This window comes from Calidris pugnax, unplaced genomic scaffold, assembly GCF_001431845.1.
Source record: "Calidris pugnax isolate Ruff unplaced genomic scaffold, ASM143184v1 scaffold247, whole genome shotgun sequence".
In the NCBI taxonomy this organism is placed as follows: Eukaryota; Metazoa; Chordata; class Aves; order Charadriiformes; family Scolopacidae; genus Calidris; species Calidris pugnax.
In genome coordinates this window covers 1,618,985-1,635,157 of record NW_015090980.1, presented here as the reverse complement: position 1 = coordinate 1,635,157, position 16,173 = coordinate 1,618,985, and the positions used below count along the sequence as shown (strand labels likewise).

The window sequence follows — 16,173 nt, the reverse complement described above, 5'->3', positions numbered from 1 at the left end:
TAACATCTCAACACAGGTAATGTGGCTTCAGAGGAATTTTCTTTTCTGAACAGCCCGGAGTGCTCCAATTTGCACTATTGCAGTTGGTGTCAAAAGACTAAAACAGAGGGAGAAGATGCATAACAATCCCAGCCACAGTAGTCTGTCCTGCAGTGTACCAGCATCAAGTGAAAAGGACAGAATGAAACCTAATTGGCTTGGTCTGATTGTGGGGTTTTTTATTTTTTTTAATTTTGTTTAAACACCCAAGATGCGGTAGAAGAATGTGAAGAAAAGAACGTGGTGCATAATCTATAGATACTTTCTCATTGTTCCCTCATTCGCTGCCTTTTGAGCGTGTAGGAGTGCTGGAAACCATCCTGAGGGCAGATGATTTTTGAGAGTGGCTGCTGCCTGTTAAACCCAGTGTTTGATCCAAAACGCTTCAGGGAGGAATCTACCAGGGAGCTCTCAGTGCTCTGTCCTAGACCATCTCTCTCTCCAGAACAGTGTTCAGTGGCTCAATGGCCAAGTTTAATTAGCAGGGAAGCTGCACTTGAACCATTCTGCTCTGGGCGACTGATGTCACCCCGCTGTCAGTGAGAATTACTGAGCAGAGCTTCTGACATGGTGAGGAGGAGGGTGGGGGTAAACTCACAGGGCATGACTGTTAAAACCCAAGGCAGATGGCTTCCTGTCTTAAAGAATGAGGGTTCAAGGGCTGTAAAAAAACACCTGTAACTGGGTTTATGTTACCAACCTGACAGAAGAGCTGGGATTTCCATCACACCACCCCTTAAGAACAATTACTGAACATCATCTGTGTCTTTGATGGCTCTCTTGGGCCTCTGGAGGGGATTTTGTCTTTGATCCCCTTCTCTTTGTGCTGTATACACCACACTCTTGCATAATACCACCCAGAAATACTAATTCAAGTATTTTTCCTAGACAGGTAATAAATATTTATCTACCTTCCTTTCCTAGATCTTTCTCCTGTCCAGTATAAAGATCTCACCACCTTTGTGATACGTTCAGTGCAAACTAACAGGCTGAGATGGAGCTCTTAATCCCTCACCCCCTCGTCTTAACTCTCTGGTGTCATCATTTGTTACTGTCATCAAGTCACCATTCTGCCATTTCTTCACAACTGTACGTTAGCTTTTGGTTTCAGTCAGGACTGCTCTGTAAGGCTGTCACATTGATGACATAGCATATTCTGATTTATCAGAAATTCCAAAATAAAATTTGGGTCTTTTTTTTTTTTTGCAAAAAGATACAATGTAGTTCAGGCACAGCTACTGATACAAAAATACTGATCCAAGTCTAATGGAATGCACAGTAGGTCAGACTTGTGGGAAATAAGCTAAGTTTTGCTTCAGCTAATTGATGTATCATTGTTAGTGTGATAGTACTAACAAAGAAGCCTTAGTAATAGTAGAGTCTAATAAATTGTATCCAATTAATCCCCAGAAATGCCCTCGGTCTGTCAAGGGATCCTTGTTCGCAGAGCGTTATCTAGGTGAAGAGAAACAGACTGGAACATGGCCTTCAACACAAACACCCAAAGGGTAGGGGAGTATCAATAAGGCCAAAGAAACCAGTCTGGTAAATCTGCCAAGTAGATGGTAGCAAAGACTCTGAAATAACGTGTAGCATCATCAACTAATCAAAGGCGTGTTTAGGATAATGATTTCGAAGAATAGGTGTGTGTGTGCCTTATATGGGAAAAAGTGCAAAATAAACCTGTAATAGGTCAAGCGGTCGGGAAGAATGTGAGCTCCAACTTCTCAGCCAATGAGAAGGGAGACAGAGACTCAAGCGGCCGGGATAAAGGTATAAAATACCTGAAAGATAAAAGATCATCGTGCCTCTATTTTTGGTGCACCCGATTCAGCGCTGTTTCGTATTAATAAATTATTATTTTTTTAACCTTTGCTTCGGTGACTTTGTCCTCTTTAAATTCTAAGATGTGAGTCGGTGTTTCTCACAATGTCGGGGCTCGTCCGGGATCAGCACTCCTGTTCCTGCGGGACGAGACAGCGAAGAGGAGAAGGCGCGCCCTGTTAATTTTAACAGTCTCCAAACACTGTCTCGTTCCGTGAAGGGCAGCGAGTCCCATCCGGACGGAGGACTCTCGAAGCAAAGAAGGGGGGAAAGGAGAACTGTCAGATCGACAGGAGTGAGTTACGCGCGGCAGCCGGTCAATTTCTGTGCACAGGACCTGGGTAAGAAGAGTGACTGTTAAGTCCTGCTGGGGCAGCTGGGACAGCGGGACTGGGAGTGTGTGAGGGAGACGCAGAATTGCCTGCGAAGCGAGTGTGGAGCCCTTCGAACCGCGGTGCCGTCTCTCCGCGAGGAGACCGGCCGGGGAAGGGGCGAAGCGAAAAGGTTCCAGGTGAAAGAAGTCCCGCGGGAGAGTATAATGAGAAATAGGCCTAGTGAAGAAAAGATGACAAAAGAACCAGGATTTGATAATCCCGGTTGGAGCATTCCACCCGACAGTCCTTTAGGGGTGATGCTCGGAAGTCGGGGGCAGGGTCGCACCCGGGGAAAGAATAAGAAAACAATGATACAGTACTGTGTGTTTAAATGAGTGAAAGAACTCATTGGATCTAACCGGTTGTATTGGGCACAGTTCAGGCCAGTGGAGAACTAGGAATGCTGGGCTCTATAAATTGATGAGCCTGTGGCATTGGGCTGAGCACAATGTGTAAAGACAGCGCTGTTCACAGCCGTGCTGCGGCAGCAGGGGCTGCTGCTGCGGATCAAAAAGGAGTCAGGCAGTATTAGCCTGGGCTGGTTTGTAATATGCTTTGTGCTGGAAAATATCTCACCCCTTATTTGTAACAAAAGATCTGGGGTGGGGGGGAGAAGAAATAACAATGTGGAAGAGCAAGGTGACCCTGAGAGACCCTGTGCTCCTCCACTTGAGGAAACTCAGAAAATCTGGACAACGAGATTAGATCAAATTCTGAAAGATGTTCAGGATTTCCCTTTGTCCTCCCCTAAAAAGGAATTCAAAGAAGTAATGTTCCCTTTAAGAGAGATACCCATGCCAGGAACCTCAGGAGGAGGGGTGGGCTTTGTGAATGTATCTCTGACTAACACCGAGGTGCGAGATTTAACAAAGAGATGAAAAAAAAAGTTATTAGAGGACTCCTTTAAGGTTGTCAGAGCAGTTTCTGGGCCCTAATATTTACACTTAGGACGAAATGCAGTTTATTTTAGGAGCCCTGTTTGTACTAGAAGAAATGCAGACGATCCGAGCTGCTGGTATTAGAATTTGAGAGCAAGAAAACCCCCCGATGTCATGGGGGGGAATCCTAAAAAAACAGAAGTTCCCTAAGACAAGACCTGCCTTGAATCAAAGTAATGTTGAAGGGAGGAATAATGTGTCTGATTACAACAAGATTAAAATGATTTGTTGTGAGGGGCTCAGAAAGTATGTATCAAGAAAGATAACAAGAATGTGAAGTGAAGGTAAAGAGAAAGTGAAATGAAAGTGAAGCGGTAGCGAGAGAGACAGAGAAAGAAATTGCCAGATTGTGGCAGAGGTCCCAGTCGTGGACCACAGCATGGAATGCTTTGTTGTGAGGAGCTCAAATCAAGAGGGATAATGAGAAAGTGAAGTGAAGGTGAAGAGAAAGTAAAGTGAGAGTGGAGCAATAGCCAGAGGGAGAGAGAGAGAGAGAAAATTGTTGTGAAGGATACGGGATGCAGTCAACTGAGAGAGGGAACCCTCACAGGTGGCAAACAAGTCTTGGAAAGTATTTTCATTGTGGGAGAGAAGGACACTTTAGGAGGGATTGTCTGATAAGGCAGAGGGAAGATGGAGTGCTCCAAGTAATGGAGCAAGATGACTATTCTCAAGAATAGGGGTGTCAGGGACTCTACCTTCTGGGGTCGTACCATCATATAGAGTCCTTGATAAATTTAAAATTAAGAGCCCAGAAGGAGGAATACTTGTTCCTAGTAGACACAGGAGCAGAAAGAACAAATATAACCAAGATTCCACAGGGATGTGAAATTGGGAAACTTACAACAAATGTGGTTGGAAGAAAAAAAAAGAAAAAGTTTTCAATTCCTATTGTAGAGCAAGTATCTGTACAGGGGAATAACAGGGAAGTAAAACAGACTTTGTAGTGGTACCTGAAGTAGGAGCAAATCTACTGGGGAGAGATTTACAAATACTGCTGAGGATTGGAATAGTTCCAAAAAATGACAGAAAGGTGGTGCAACTTTATAAGTTAACAACAGAGGATACAAAGGCAATTAATTCAGTAGTCCAGGTGGCGGAAGAGAATCGGGGAGGATTAGACATACCCCCTCTGAAAGCAGAATTAAAAGAAAGTCAACCTATGTGTGTGAAGCAATACCCCATATCCCTAGAGGGGAGGAAGGGGCTCCAACCTGCGATTGAGAGATTGGTGAAAGACAGTCTGTTAGAGCCACGCATGTCTCCTTATAGTGCACCTATTTCACCAGTCAGGAACTCAGATGGGGGTTGGAGACTAGTGCAAGGTTTAAAAGAACTGAATAAAATTGTTCAGACACGTCACCCAGTTGTACCCAATCCTTATACATTACTGAGCAAAATACCTCATGAACACAAGCGGTTCAGTATACTGAATTTTAAAGGTGCTTTTTGAGCCTGCCCACTGGCAGCAGAAAGTTGAGACATGTTTCCCTTTAAGTGAGAGGACCCGGTAACAAGGAGGAAGCAGCAGTTTCAGTGGACTGCTTTACCACAGGAGTTTACTGAATCCCCCGATCTTTTTAGACAAGTATTAGAATAAATTCTTGAGAAAATTTCCTTTTCTCCAGGGATCAAGCTGATTCAATGTGTAAACAATTTGATAATATCCGGGGAAGAAAAGGTGGAAGTTCGATCTGCCACTATTAAGTTACTAGATTTCCTGGGAGAAAAAAGCTCCGAGTCTTAGAAACTATGTAGCAATTTGTGAAAGCTAAATACCTCAGGCAGCCAACATGTTAAATTCTTGGAAGAAGAAAAAAAAATTGTAAGAAAAAGTAAAAAAGTCTGAGTGGACAGCAGAGGAGCAGCAGCAGTTTGAAAAATTAAAACAAAAGTTAATACAGACACCTGTATTGTCTCTTCCCTCCCTAGAGAAGCCGTTTCATCTTTATGTAAATATTGAGAGTGGGACAGCCTACAGAGTGTTAGCTCAGGCCTGGGGAGGGCAGAAACAACCAATAGTCTATCTCCTAGAGAAGCCGTTTCATCTTTATGTAAATATTGAGAGTGGGACAGCCTACAGAGTGTTAGCTCAGGCCTGGGGAGGGCAGAAACAACCAATAGTCTATCTATCCAAAGTATTGGACCTGATGTCACGAGGGTGGCCAACCTGTGTGCAAGCAGTGGTGGCAACTACTGTATTAGTAAAGAAAAGCAAGAAATTAACCTTTGAGGGGACATTGATAGTATCTACTCCTCACGTAGTGAGAACAATATTAAGCCAGAAGTCCAGAAGGTGACTGAGTAATTCTGAGATTCTAAAATATGACTAGAAGATTTAGAGGAGAAACCATTGCCTGAGAGAAAAAGAATCTTTATAGATGAGTAAGCATCACAGTGAGCATGCAATTGTGAATAGTGTACAAAATAGTGTTATGAAAATAGAACAATATACACAGGTTCTAAATATACCTTTAAGGTAGTTCATACCCTTAAGAAGATATAAAAAGAAAAGAGACTAGTCTCATCTAGGGGAAAACAATTAGTGCACAAACAATTAGTGTCAAAAGTACTGGAAGCCTTGGATAAACCAGAAGAAATTGCAGTAGTGTATGTAGCCGGACGCCAAAAAGGGAATACACCAAAACCAAGAAGTAATAAAATTAGCTGATGAACAGACAAAAGAAACAGCCCTAGAAAAGGTCATCAAGATACAAACTTTAATACCTGGTGAGGAGATGCCTATTAAGTTACCAGTATATACTGAAGAAGAAGAAAAATCCTTTCAAAAATTGGGGTGTGTAAAGACTCAGGAAGGTAAATGGGATCTCCCGGATGGGAGACAGATGTTAAATAAAGCAATTACTGGAGAAATCCTGTCCAGACTGCATTCAGAAACTCACTGGGGAACACAAGCTTTATGTGACCAGTTCTTGAGGACTTATGGTTGTTTGGGTGTATGTGCTGTGGCCAAACAAATAGGAGATCAATGTATGGTCTGCCAAAAAGTCAGTAAGAAAGTGATAAGAAAAAGCTCTAGTGAAAGGTAAAAATTAGCCCTCAGACCATTCCAGAGTATCCAGGTGGATTACACAGAACTCCCTAAAGTACAGAAGTGAAAATACCTGCTAGTGATAATGGATCATTTCACATACTAAGTTAAAGCCTTTCCTACTACTACTGCTACCATTTCCAATGTTGTCAAGATTTTACTAGAGCAAGTTATTCCCCGATATGGAATAATAGAAAAGATAAACTCTAATAGGAGAACCCATTTCTCCTATGGGATGGAGCACCTCTCCTATGAAGACAGGCTGGGGGAGCTGGGATTGTCCAGCCTGGAGAGGAGAAGGCTCCGGGGAGACCTTATAGCGGCCTTTCAATACCTGAAGGGTGCCTATAGAAGAGCTGGGGAAGGGACTCTTTGCCAGGAAATATAATGATAGGACAAGGAGAAACAGTTTTAAATTGGAAGAAAAAAATTCAAATTAGATCTCAAAAAAAAATAAAAATTTTTTACTATGAAGGTAGTGAGACACTGGAACAGGTTGCCCAGGGAAGTTGTGGATGTCCCATCCCTGGAAGTGTTCAAGGCCAGGCTGGATGTGGCCTTCAGCAACCTGCTCTAGTGGGAGGTGCTCCTGCCCATGGCAGGGGGGTTGGAACTCAATGATCTTTGAGGTCCCTTCCAACTCTAACCATTCTATAATCCTATGATTCTATAATTTCACTTGCAGAGCATTGTAAATGGTATGAGCTAAGCTATCCTGAACCAAATACCTGTCCCTGGCTTTACTGAAAATTAAAACTGCTCTGAGGAAAGATTTAGGAATATCCCCATATGAAATGCTATTTGGTCTCCCATATATGAGAATTTCACTAAATTTTTAAAGTTGAAGAGATCAGGGAAGGAGGAGCACCAATTCCTGAAATTCATAGTGTTTATCTTAAAAATTACCTGTGAGGCGTAGCCCAATCTCTTACAAATTTAAGACGACGTGGATTCCTGCCTCAAACAGCTCCGCTGGACTTTAGACTACACCAGATACAGCCTGGAGACTGGATGCTAGTGAAATCCTGACAAGAAAATACCCTGACCCCAGTGTGAGAAGAACCTTTCCTGGCACTCCTGACAACAAAAGCAACTGTGAGAACTAAAGAAAAAGAATGAACACATGCTACTCGAGTTAAAGGACCAGTGACTCCACCTTCAGAAGAGTGGACGGTAATTCAAGGAAGTGACCCATTAAAACTGACTCTTAAAAAAAATAGAATTTTTAAATTTGAGGGTGGTAAAATAAAGTGACAACAGAGGGGAGTATCAGCAAAAGGTTCTATAGGAGTTAAAGCCAAGGGCAAGACTGGATCGGTCTCTTCCCTCCTCTTCTGTGAGTGATCTCCGCTGCTGGCTGCAACCCAGGAGGCGTTGAGAGATGGGAGGGAGGGCCGTGCCAGACCTTGGCAGGCTTTGTTATCACACTAATGAACCTTGTGATCATCCCTCTATGTTACAATCAAATAAAAGACAACCAACTTGTGACATTAAGAAGTGAAATAGCAAAAAGCTTCAATTTGAGTAATTATTAAATATGTGGGAGTCTGAGGGGGTCCAAAAGGTGGCCATAAGTAGCCCAACCTGTCCAGCCCAAATAATTAGTGAGTGACTTGAGTACAATGCACAATAGAACTAAGTTTTAGTCTAAAGAAAGGGTGACAGAGAAAATATTGTACCCAAAGAAGGAGAACTATTGTTGTCACCAGGAATGGATTATTACAGTTCACTGTATACCCCTTATAATTGTCAAAGGCACCAAGGAAAATGGAATCAAATGCACATGAAACTTAGAGATGATACTTGGGTAAAGTACTCCTTCTACAAACCTCAGCACGCAAGGTGCAAGGCAACAAGTAAAGAGATTAGCAAAAAAAGAAAGTTTAAAGATTCTTTGCTCTTGACTTGCCAGAGGGACACCACCACAAGCAAAAATCATGTAATAAGAGTTTATCAATGGGTTTGACAAAATCCGAACAAGATTAAGAAATATTTCACAACATTTTAGTACTCAATAGAATAGTTAGGCTACAAGCCGTTCTCAAAGTAATTACTAATCAAACAGCATCAGCATTAGATTTACTGACAGTCCAACAAACACAGATGTGAACGATGATATATCAAAATAAGGTTAGCATTGAATTACTTATTGATAAAAAAGTAGACTTTATTTTGTTTGTACTACCACTGAACTACTGTTCATCCCTTACTTTATTCCTTGTGCAGTGAAGTTAATAATAAATAAAGTAATAAAAAAATAATAAAAAAAATAAAATACAAGTGGCCAGCCTACCAAGTGCAGAGGCCCCGAGTTAAGGTATTATGTCACAAAAAAGATTATGGTCCTACAGAGAAGAGACTACCGGGAAGAAGAACAAGCATTAGATTTACTGACAGTCCAACAAACACAGATGTGAACGATGATATATCAAAATAAGGTTAGCATTGAATTACTTATTGATAAAAAAGTAGACTTTATTTTGTTTGTACTACCACTGAACTACTGTTCATCCCTTACTTTATTCCTTGTGCAGTGAAGTTAATAATAAATAAAGTAATAAAAAAATAATAAAAAAAATAAAATACAAGTGGCCAGCCTACCAAGTGCAGAGGCCCCGAGTTAAGGTATTATGTCACAAAAAAGATTATGGTCCTACAGAGAAGAGACTACCGGGAAGAAGAACAAAGTTATTACTAAATAAATGGAAATGAAATTATAAGCTTCAGCAAAAATGTAATAAATAAAAAGGGGGTGGATTGTGGGAAATAAGCTAAGTTTTGCTTCAGCTAATTGATGTATCATTGTTAGTGTGATAGTACTAACAAAGAAGCCTTAGTAATAGTAGAGTCTAATAAATTGTATCCAATTAATCCCCAGAAATGCCCTTGGTCTGTCAAGGGATCCTTGTTCACAGAGCGTTATCTAGGTGAAAAGAAACAGACTGGAACATGGCCTTCAACACAGGAACCCAAAGGGTAGGGGAGTATCAATAAGGCCAAAGAAACCAGTCTGGTAAATCTGCCAAGTAGATGGTAGCAAAGACTCTGAAATAACGTGTAGCATCATCAACTAATCAAAGGCGTGTTTAGGATAATGATTTCGAAGAATAGGTGTGTGTGTGCCTTATATGGGAAAAAGTGCAAAATAAACCTGTAATAGGTCAAGCGGTCGGGAAGAATGTGAGCTCCAACTTCTCAGCCAATGAGAAGGGAGACAGAGACTCAAGCGGCCGGGATAAAGGTATAAAATACCTGAAAGATAAAAGATCATCGTGCCTCTATTTTTGGTGCACCCGATTCAGCGCTGTTTCGTATTAATAAATTATTATTTTAACCTTTGCTTCGGTGACTTTGTCCTCTTTAAATTCTAAGATGTGAGTCAGTGTTTCTCACAGACTGGAGAGTTGCATTGGTCTTTCCTGGCCGTAAAAATCTTTTAAGATACCATTTTTCCCAGCTATACATGACTGTTGCTTGCTTAGGCAGCCTCCTGGTCTTAGATTTTGACTCATGAATTTTGCCCACTTCTGTTTTCTCAGAATGCTGCCTTCCAGATAATTTTTGTGAGCCCATCGCTTTGTCCATGGCACCCCTTTACACAAGCTCCTCCTTTCCTATTAACACCAAACAAACTCCTCCTCTTCTTTATGGCTTTTCTGCAGGGGCTCTGCCTCTCTCTTTTTCAAAGCTGTGAGTTAAAGAAAGCATACATTACTAATGCTAAAGTTAAATAAATAGAGAGGGATTACAAGAAATATTAGTATTTGGAACAATAAACGCATATTAAAAAAAGCAGTATCTCTCATTTAAAAATACAGTCCAAATTTTGAACTTCTCATTTTCTGCTTTGGAAGTTTTGCTTGATAAAGGCTGCAGGATTTGTTTCAGTAACAAAACGCTACACTCAGAAGGCTTTCTGAAATAAAGAGGTTTATGCAACTCCACCCTTCTGTGAATGATTTGAAATGACTATAGGTTGGCAGAAGGCCCAGTTAATTAAACTGTTAATTAAAAAAATGTGAGAGAATGCACTCTGCCAGGAAATGTGGAAGCCCGTTCCTTACTTGCTGTAGCATGACTGAGTAAGAACATTCTAGAAAGCGTGCAGGCTAACCAGGGAAGAGAGTACCTTTCTCAGCCACAGACAGGTTGGGATCGCTGCAAGGTTTGCACGGTCCAATCATTTGCTGGATAAAGGCGCGCTGGAAATTTGGAGGCTGAGGGAGAAGAAAAGTTAGCACAGAGAAGTAGGGGGAAAAAATACGTTGGAGAACAGGTGGTACAGAACCCTGGGGCTTTCTTTTTGCTTTTTTTTAAGCAAAGAACGTATTTTAACTAAAAAAATCATGGGAGCCTTAGGCTGTGTCTACATTAGCAAGTCCTGCAGCGCGATACACGTGGATCTCTAGAGTGTAACGGTGCTGAGGACCCACCATCTGTACTGCTTGTGTTCTCTGGAGCAGTTTGTCAAACTAGCTCTAGCCTGGTCTTGTGCCCATTATCAGCTTGAATGAATCACCTGCCCTTCTGGAGCTTACCTTTTGCTTTGGTTTCCTTTGAAAGAATTGAGTTTGAATGCTGTGAGACAGTTCTCTGGTGGGAACTGACGTGCGATTAAGTGGGCACAATCAGGAGATTCCTTTCAAAAGTGCATACCAGGGCCATGTAAGCATTATAATGCTTACATCTAGGCACACCCTGAATTTTACAATTTGTCCAGAGAAAGTAATAGATCCAGGCACAGATTGTTTGGAGACCCTGTACAGTATATTATTTCAGCCTCTTGTGGTTTTTGATACCTCTGGAAATCACTGGAAAGCTATTTAGAATCAACTTCGAGGCTGGACTGCGGGATGGCCGTGGTTCTAGAAAAATGAATAAATGCAATGGTCTGTCTGCTTGCAGTGGAGCAGGGCTCATAGAATGAAGTTGGGATGTAAGAAGACTGCATTTTAGCAATTTTAACAGTCATTACAATTTGTATCACTTGACTACCTAAGGTGGCTCTAGGGGGAGATTAATATGAGAAGTTCTGCATTGCCCCTGAAAATGATCCCAAGTTGTGCTTTCAAAAAAATAAAAAGGGAAGCTTTAAAGTGGTCAACAATAGTAAAAACAAAGCGAGAGTTTCAAGTGGTTGAACTGAGGTAAAATGGAATAGATGTGCTACCTGTCCGTTTTCCATGATGGCTGCGGGGTACATGGCGCTGCTGGGTCGGTCCCGGTGGGCTGGCAGCAACATCATCATCTCCCGAGAGTGGCGGTACTTATCTGGTAGAGAGGGAGAGCCTGTAAACAAGTGAGAGGAATCACGTACACGGGACACACAACAGCCATGTCTCCGCATGCCCAGGGATCTAGTCCTTCTTTGCAATTTGTTCAGACGGATGAGCTTACAGGACTCAAGAACACACGGTGCCGAGCCCACTAAGCGGCTGACTGGTGGGTGCATAGCACGAGGATGGAGTAAGAACTGGCTTCTTAGATACAGTTAAGGACATCGTGTGTGAGGTGTGTGAGGTGTATGCCTCCCTTGCTCTGTGTTGCAAAGTGCTTCCTCTTAAACAAAAAAAAAAAAAAAAAGTGGGCACCTGTGTGGAATCAGCTGCAGCTGTGCTGTACAGTGCCTAGAACTCCCTCACCCCATAGAGTATTGCAGAGTTACAGAAATGCCGTAAAATCGTGCATTTTAGGACTGAATGTAGAAGAAAGGGATAAAAGTTTGAGATATACCATTCAGTTAAAGCAGGAAGCTACAGGAAGTTACTTCACTCCTCAGCTCTGGTAAGAGATAGTCTGAGGTGTTGCCATTTAGTTGGCGATACCTTGATTAGCTTCCTCTTTGTTAAAGCAAAACAAAAACCAATAATAAACAGAATTTTCTACAAATGTGGGTGGCACTTTGCTTATAAAACCGCTGGGTAATGTGGGATTACTACTGAGCGTGTTGTGTACTGAGCCACTTCGTGACAACAGGACTTTACCAATGTTCAGAGTTACATGGTAGGAATATGCTTGACTTAACTATTAGTTATGTGTTGCCATGTAAGATATCGGGGTATTTCATGTAAACAGCTTCCTGGCGCATGGAATTATTTGGGACTCATGTCCTTCAAGGTGAGTGCCACGTAACAATATGCCTCTGATATGCAACAGCTGACAACGGATTTGCCAGAAGAGTGATTCCCATTAGTGACTTCCTAAAGTCTGATACTACTGATACACGCATCCCTTGGGACGCACGGTATTAGGCAGGAATTGATGTTCTGAAGCTGCTGGAGTGAGCTTTAATTTGCACTGATTATTTCATTGCGTCACAGACACGCACTGAACAGATGGCAGCACACAGCGCATTACAGAGCCATGCCGGCTTTTGGGGAAGACATGCCCCCTTTTGCAAACTTTCCACAACCACACACATTACCTGAACAGCACTCCAACGTATGAGCAAAGGCATTGGTGCTGGTTAGTGCAGCTTTAACCCCAGCAAAAGCAAACATGCAGTTTTTGGGACTGATATTCAGCACACAGTGGAAGGAACAATGTGTCCAGCAGAATGCAGGATAAGGTCCTACAATTGCAACAATTCCATCAGGGGTGGCAGATCCCAGATTAATCTACGCCCCCACCCCGACATGAACAGCCCGGAATATCTGCATTCTAGCTCCGAACTCATTTTCTCCCCAGACATAGAACAGAAACATAATTAGACAACATTATTTGCTCTTATGTACAACATCAGCTCGGAAAACAGAGAGTTAACGCTTTGTGCTGAGTCTCTTTTACTCACACATCACAGATAGTCCTGGTTCTGCATGACAGATGCAAAGATGCTGAACTTTTAGGTGTGCCCAGGACTACAGCACAGCACAACCTGCACTGTGAACTTTTCCCTTTTATTTATCTTGTCATCCTTGTTCTTTTATATCCAAGATGCAAACCACCTCTATGTGCCATCAGTTTGTACGGGATTATATTTTCCACAGACCTTGCATTGTGTGACATGTCCTAAATATGGTGGCAGAGTCTAGTTTACAAAACAGCTCTGCTGTTGGTACCCTAAATTTGTAAATAACTATAGCTATAATGATTGTAATAGACCATGCCAGGTATTCAGTCTGCAAACAAAATTAAGTAGTGACAGCTCTGAATAGTGGGCCACAAGAGGAGCAGCTGTAACTGAGGCTTTTATTAATAATCAGGCCTGCTTCTTTGGACAGATAGAGAGCACAATCACCATGGCTCCTTTCAGGGATTGGCAAAACTTAAAAAAGTCAAATAAAGCCTTTAAATGCTTCCAGAGCAGCCAATGGCCATTAAAAATGCTGCAGCATCTATCAGGGCTTATTCCTTTTAGCTTGTAGCTTGGTACACTTGATGTGTGCAGCACTGTATGTACTATTAATGAGAAAGGAAAACCTATGCTGAAGCCAGAGGTAGTTTTTATTTTTTAATTACGAAAACGTTAATCTCCTTGTGACAAGTACTAGATTTAAGGAATTAAACTGAAAATTAATGTAGTTAAATTCCAAACTCAATACATCTTTTGTCCTGATTCATCATTTTCATTACTGTTATGAAAGTGCACTCCTGCACCAAATTGTAACTGGTTTTGCTTTAAGAAGGAAGTTTTTAATGTAAGTATATGGATTCTGGCAAAGCTCTGAATAAGACACCAGGACTCACTACGTACACCTTAAAAAGGAGGCTGTGGTGAGGAAGCAGCAGGGATGCCTTAAGGGGTGAGTCATCAAGTGTCAAGTGGGAGTTGCTTTTAGAGTGCATTGGAGGAGTCCCAAACATATTTTAAATGAAATTACTGAAAAAAGCCAAGCCCACTCCTAGCTCTTTCCAGGCCTTTGCGTGTTACATTTCTGCTTAACGAACATGGGCTTACCTAACGTTAAACTCCAGTAAGGTCAGAGCAAGGCCTCTTGAGTCACCTCAAATGAAGCCAAAACAAACTCTGAATTTCTTATTGATCCTTCATACAACGACAGTGTTGCTTTCTTGATAGGGGAAGAAGCTACACAAGGGTCAAGCCAGGTGAAAACTGAAAGGTTCATACTTGTTAAATCTAAAAAATAAATAGAGTAACTAGTGATGTCTTTATTGTTAGCAATGGAATTAGAAAATTCTTACTGTATTCTAATTACAATTCTATTTAAGACTTTTGCTCTAACTTGTGTATATTATAACTAGTGTAATGTTTGCTGCTTTAATCTGTTGTTCAGTGATATGGTCAAATCATGAATCGACTGTCTTGATGACTGTCCTTAAAACAAAATGCTGGATTAATGGCTTTATTGTTTTCTTTGGGCAAGCCAAATAATTTGCTTGTGTTGTTGTTTTAAACATTAATGAAAGGGTCATTTTTTGGAAGCGGAGAATTAGAAAGAAGATTTAAATTCCTGTTGGATTCTTAATACAAATGGCCATGGCTTCCTTTGGTCACTAATGGAACTAATCTGTATTATAAAGATACCCATCTCCTCAGAACTGGGCTAGTAGCTGAGCTCCAGCATGGACTCTGCAGTTAAACAGAGAAGGAGGTGTAAGTATCTGGATAATGGGATAGATAGTGGTTTTTCACCTCTACATTAACATTTGACTCGGTGAGAGAAGCATTTAAACATCTGACAAAGCCCTAGAAATTGTAGCTAACCATGCTCAGGTTAAAGCCACGGGTGGCAAAGATGCTAAGTTGGTAAATTTAGGTGGCCTGTCCAAAATGAATTGTTGGCCTTTGTATACTTCCCGTCTGAAAAGCGGTTAACGGCAGCATCGTGACTATCGTAGCTTTGGTGGCAGTCTCAGCAGAAAGGCCAGGGGTTGGATGGGTCATGGTGACTGAACTATCCTCTCACCTCTAGAGGTGGTCCCTCCAGGACAGAGATGAGGCACATGGGTGGGGGCAGCGTGGGGAAGCTTGCACGGCTGCCGCCCATGCTGTATCTGCTCTGTGGATAAATAGAGGGCTTCAGCCTCCAGTGGTGTCAATCCAGCACCTTTCATCAGCACTAAATTAAAAAGAATATAAATAAATACCAAAAAAAAAAAAAATGCCCAAAATTGGTAAATTACTAGGAGAATGGTAACAAACCCAAAATAAAAAAAAAAAAAAAAAATACCAAAAAAAAAAAAAAAGGAAAAAATAAAGGATAGAGGTGCATTGGCAGAGCTGCACATGTAATGTTTGTGAAGAACCTTGCTCCAGCCAGTGATACTGGTCACTTATTTACACAAGCATCCAATTCACCCAACGAAAAAACAAAACAAAAGGAAAAATCACCAAGGAGAAAAACAAAGCTGTATTACCACCGTGGAACTTAAGTGTAAGGGCTTTTTTCTCGTTAGGAACAACTCCATTGCAGACAGCGGTGTCGTACTGACCAGAACAGTGACTTACACAGAGAGCATCTGGGGCTTTACTAGAAGTGAAACCCATAGACACGGTGGGAGATGTCTGAATGCTGTGCTCACCTCCCTTAACAGCAAACAAAACTAGCAGAGAAGAAATGTTGTATCACAGGCTATCAAAACACATTAGTAAGAGTGAAGAATAAAATAAATATATATATATATTGAAGTACTTTCCAAAATCATTACTGCTCTTATTGTTTCCTCATTTGCAGTCATTTACATTGCCTAATTCTCATCTCTGGGAGGTGCTGTTGGCTCGTCCATCAGCTCCGTACCCTTTGTATCATTCATCACCGCGGTTTCTAAGCAACAGCAAAGAATACTGTAAAGAGGGAAGTTGGTGATGCTGTGGAGTCATCAAGCGCAGAAAGGCTGGCACAGCCTGTCACTGTGAGCACTGGATTTTTAAAGTGGAAAACAGCCTGAAACACTATGAGCACCAAAACCCCTCAAACCCCACCAGAAGATTCAGACCTTGTGTGCCAGCTGAGGCACATCTGTTTAAGGACATCTTCCTGACACA

The 16,173-nt window shown here is 41.6% G+C and overlaps 1 protein-coding gene across 1 annotated transcript in view; it reads right to left on the bottom strand.

The window, feature by feature from the left end:
• Nucleotides 1-16,173, bottom strand: part of DOCK3 (dedicator of cytokinesis 3) — a 243,213-nt gene that overhangs the window by 3,954 nt on the left and 223,086 nt on the right. Inside the window, exons 51-53 of the mRNA XM_014953482.1 lie at nucleotides 15,095-15,247; nucleotides 11,398-11,516; nucleotides 10,357-10,444 (exon numbers count right to left, since the gene is read on the bottom strand). Coding sequence (XP_014808968.1) covers nucleotides 10,357-10,444; nucleotides 11,398-11,516; nucleotides 15,095-15,247 — 360 coding nt within the window. The remainder of the gene's footprint in view (nucleotides 1-10,356; nucleotides 10,445-11,397; nucleotides 11,517-15,094; nucleotides 15,248-16,173) is intronic.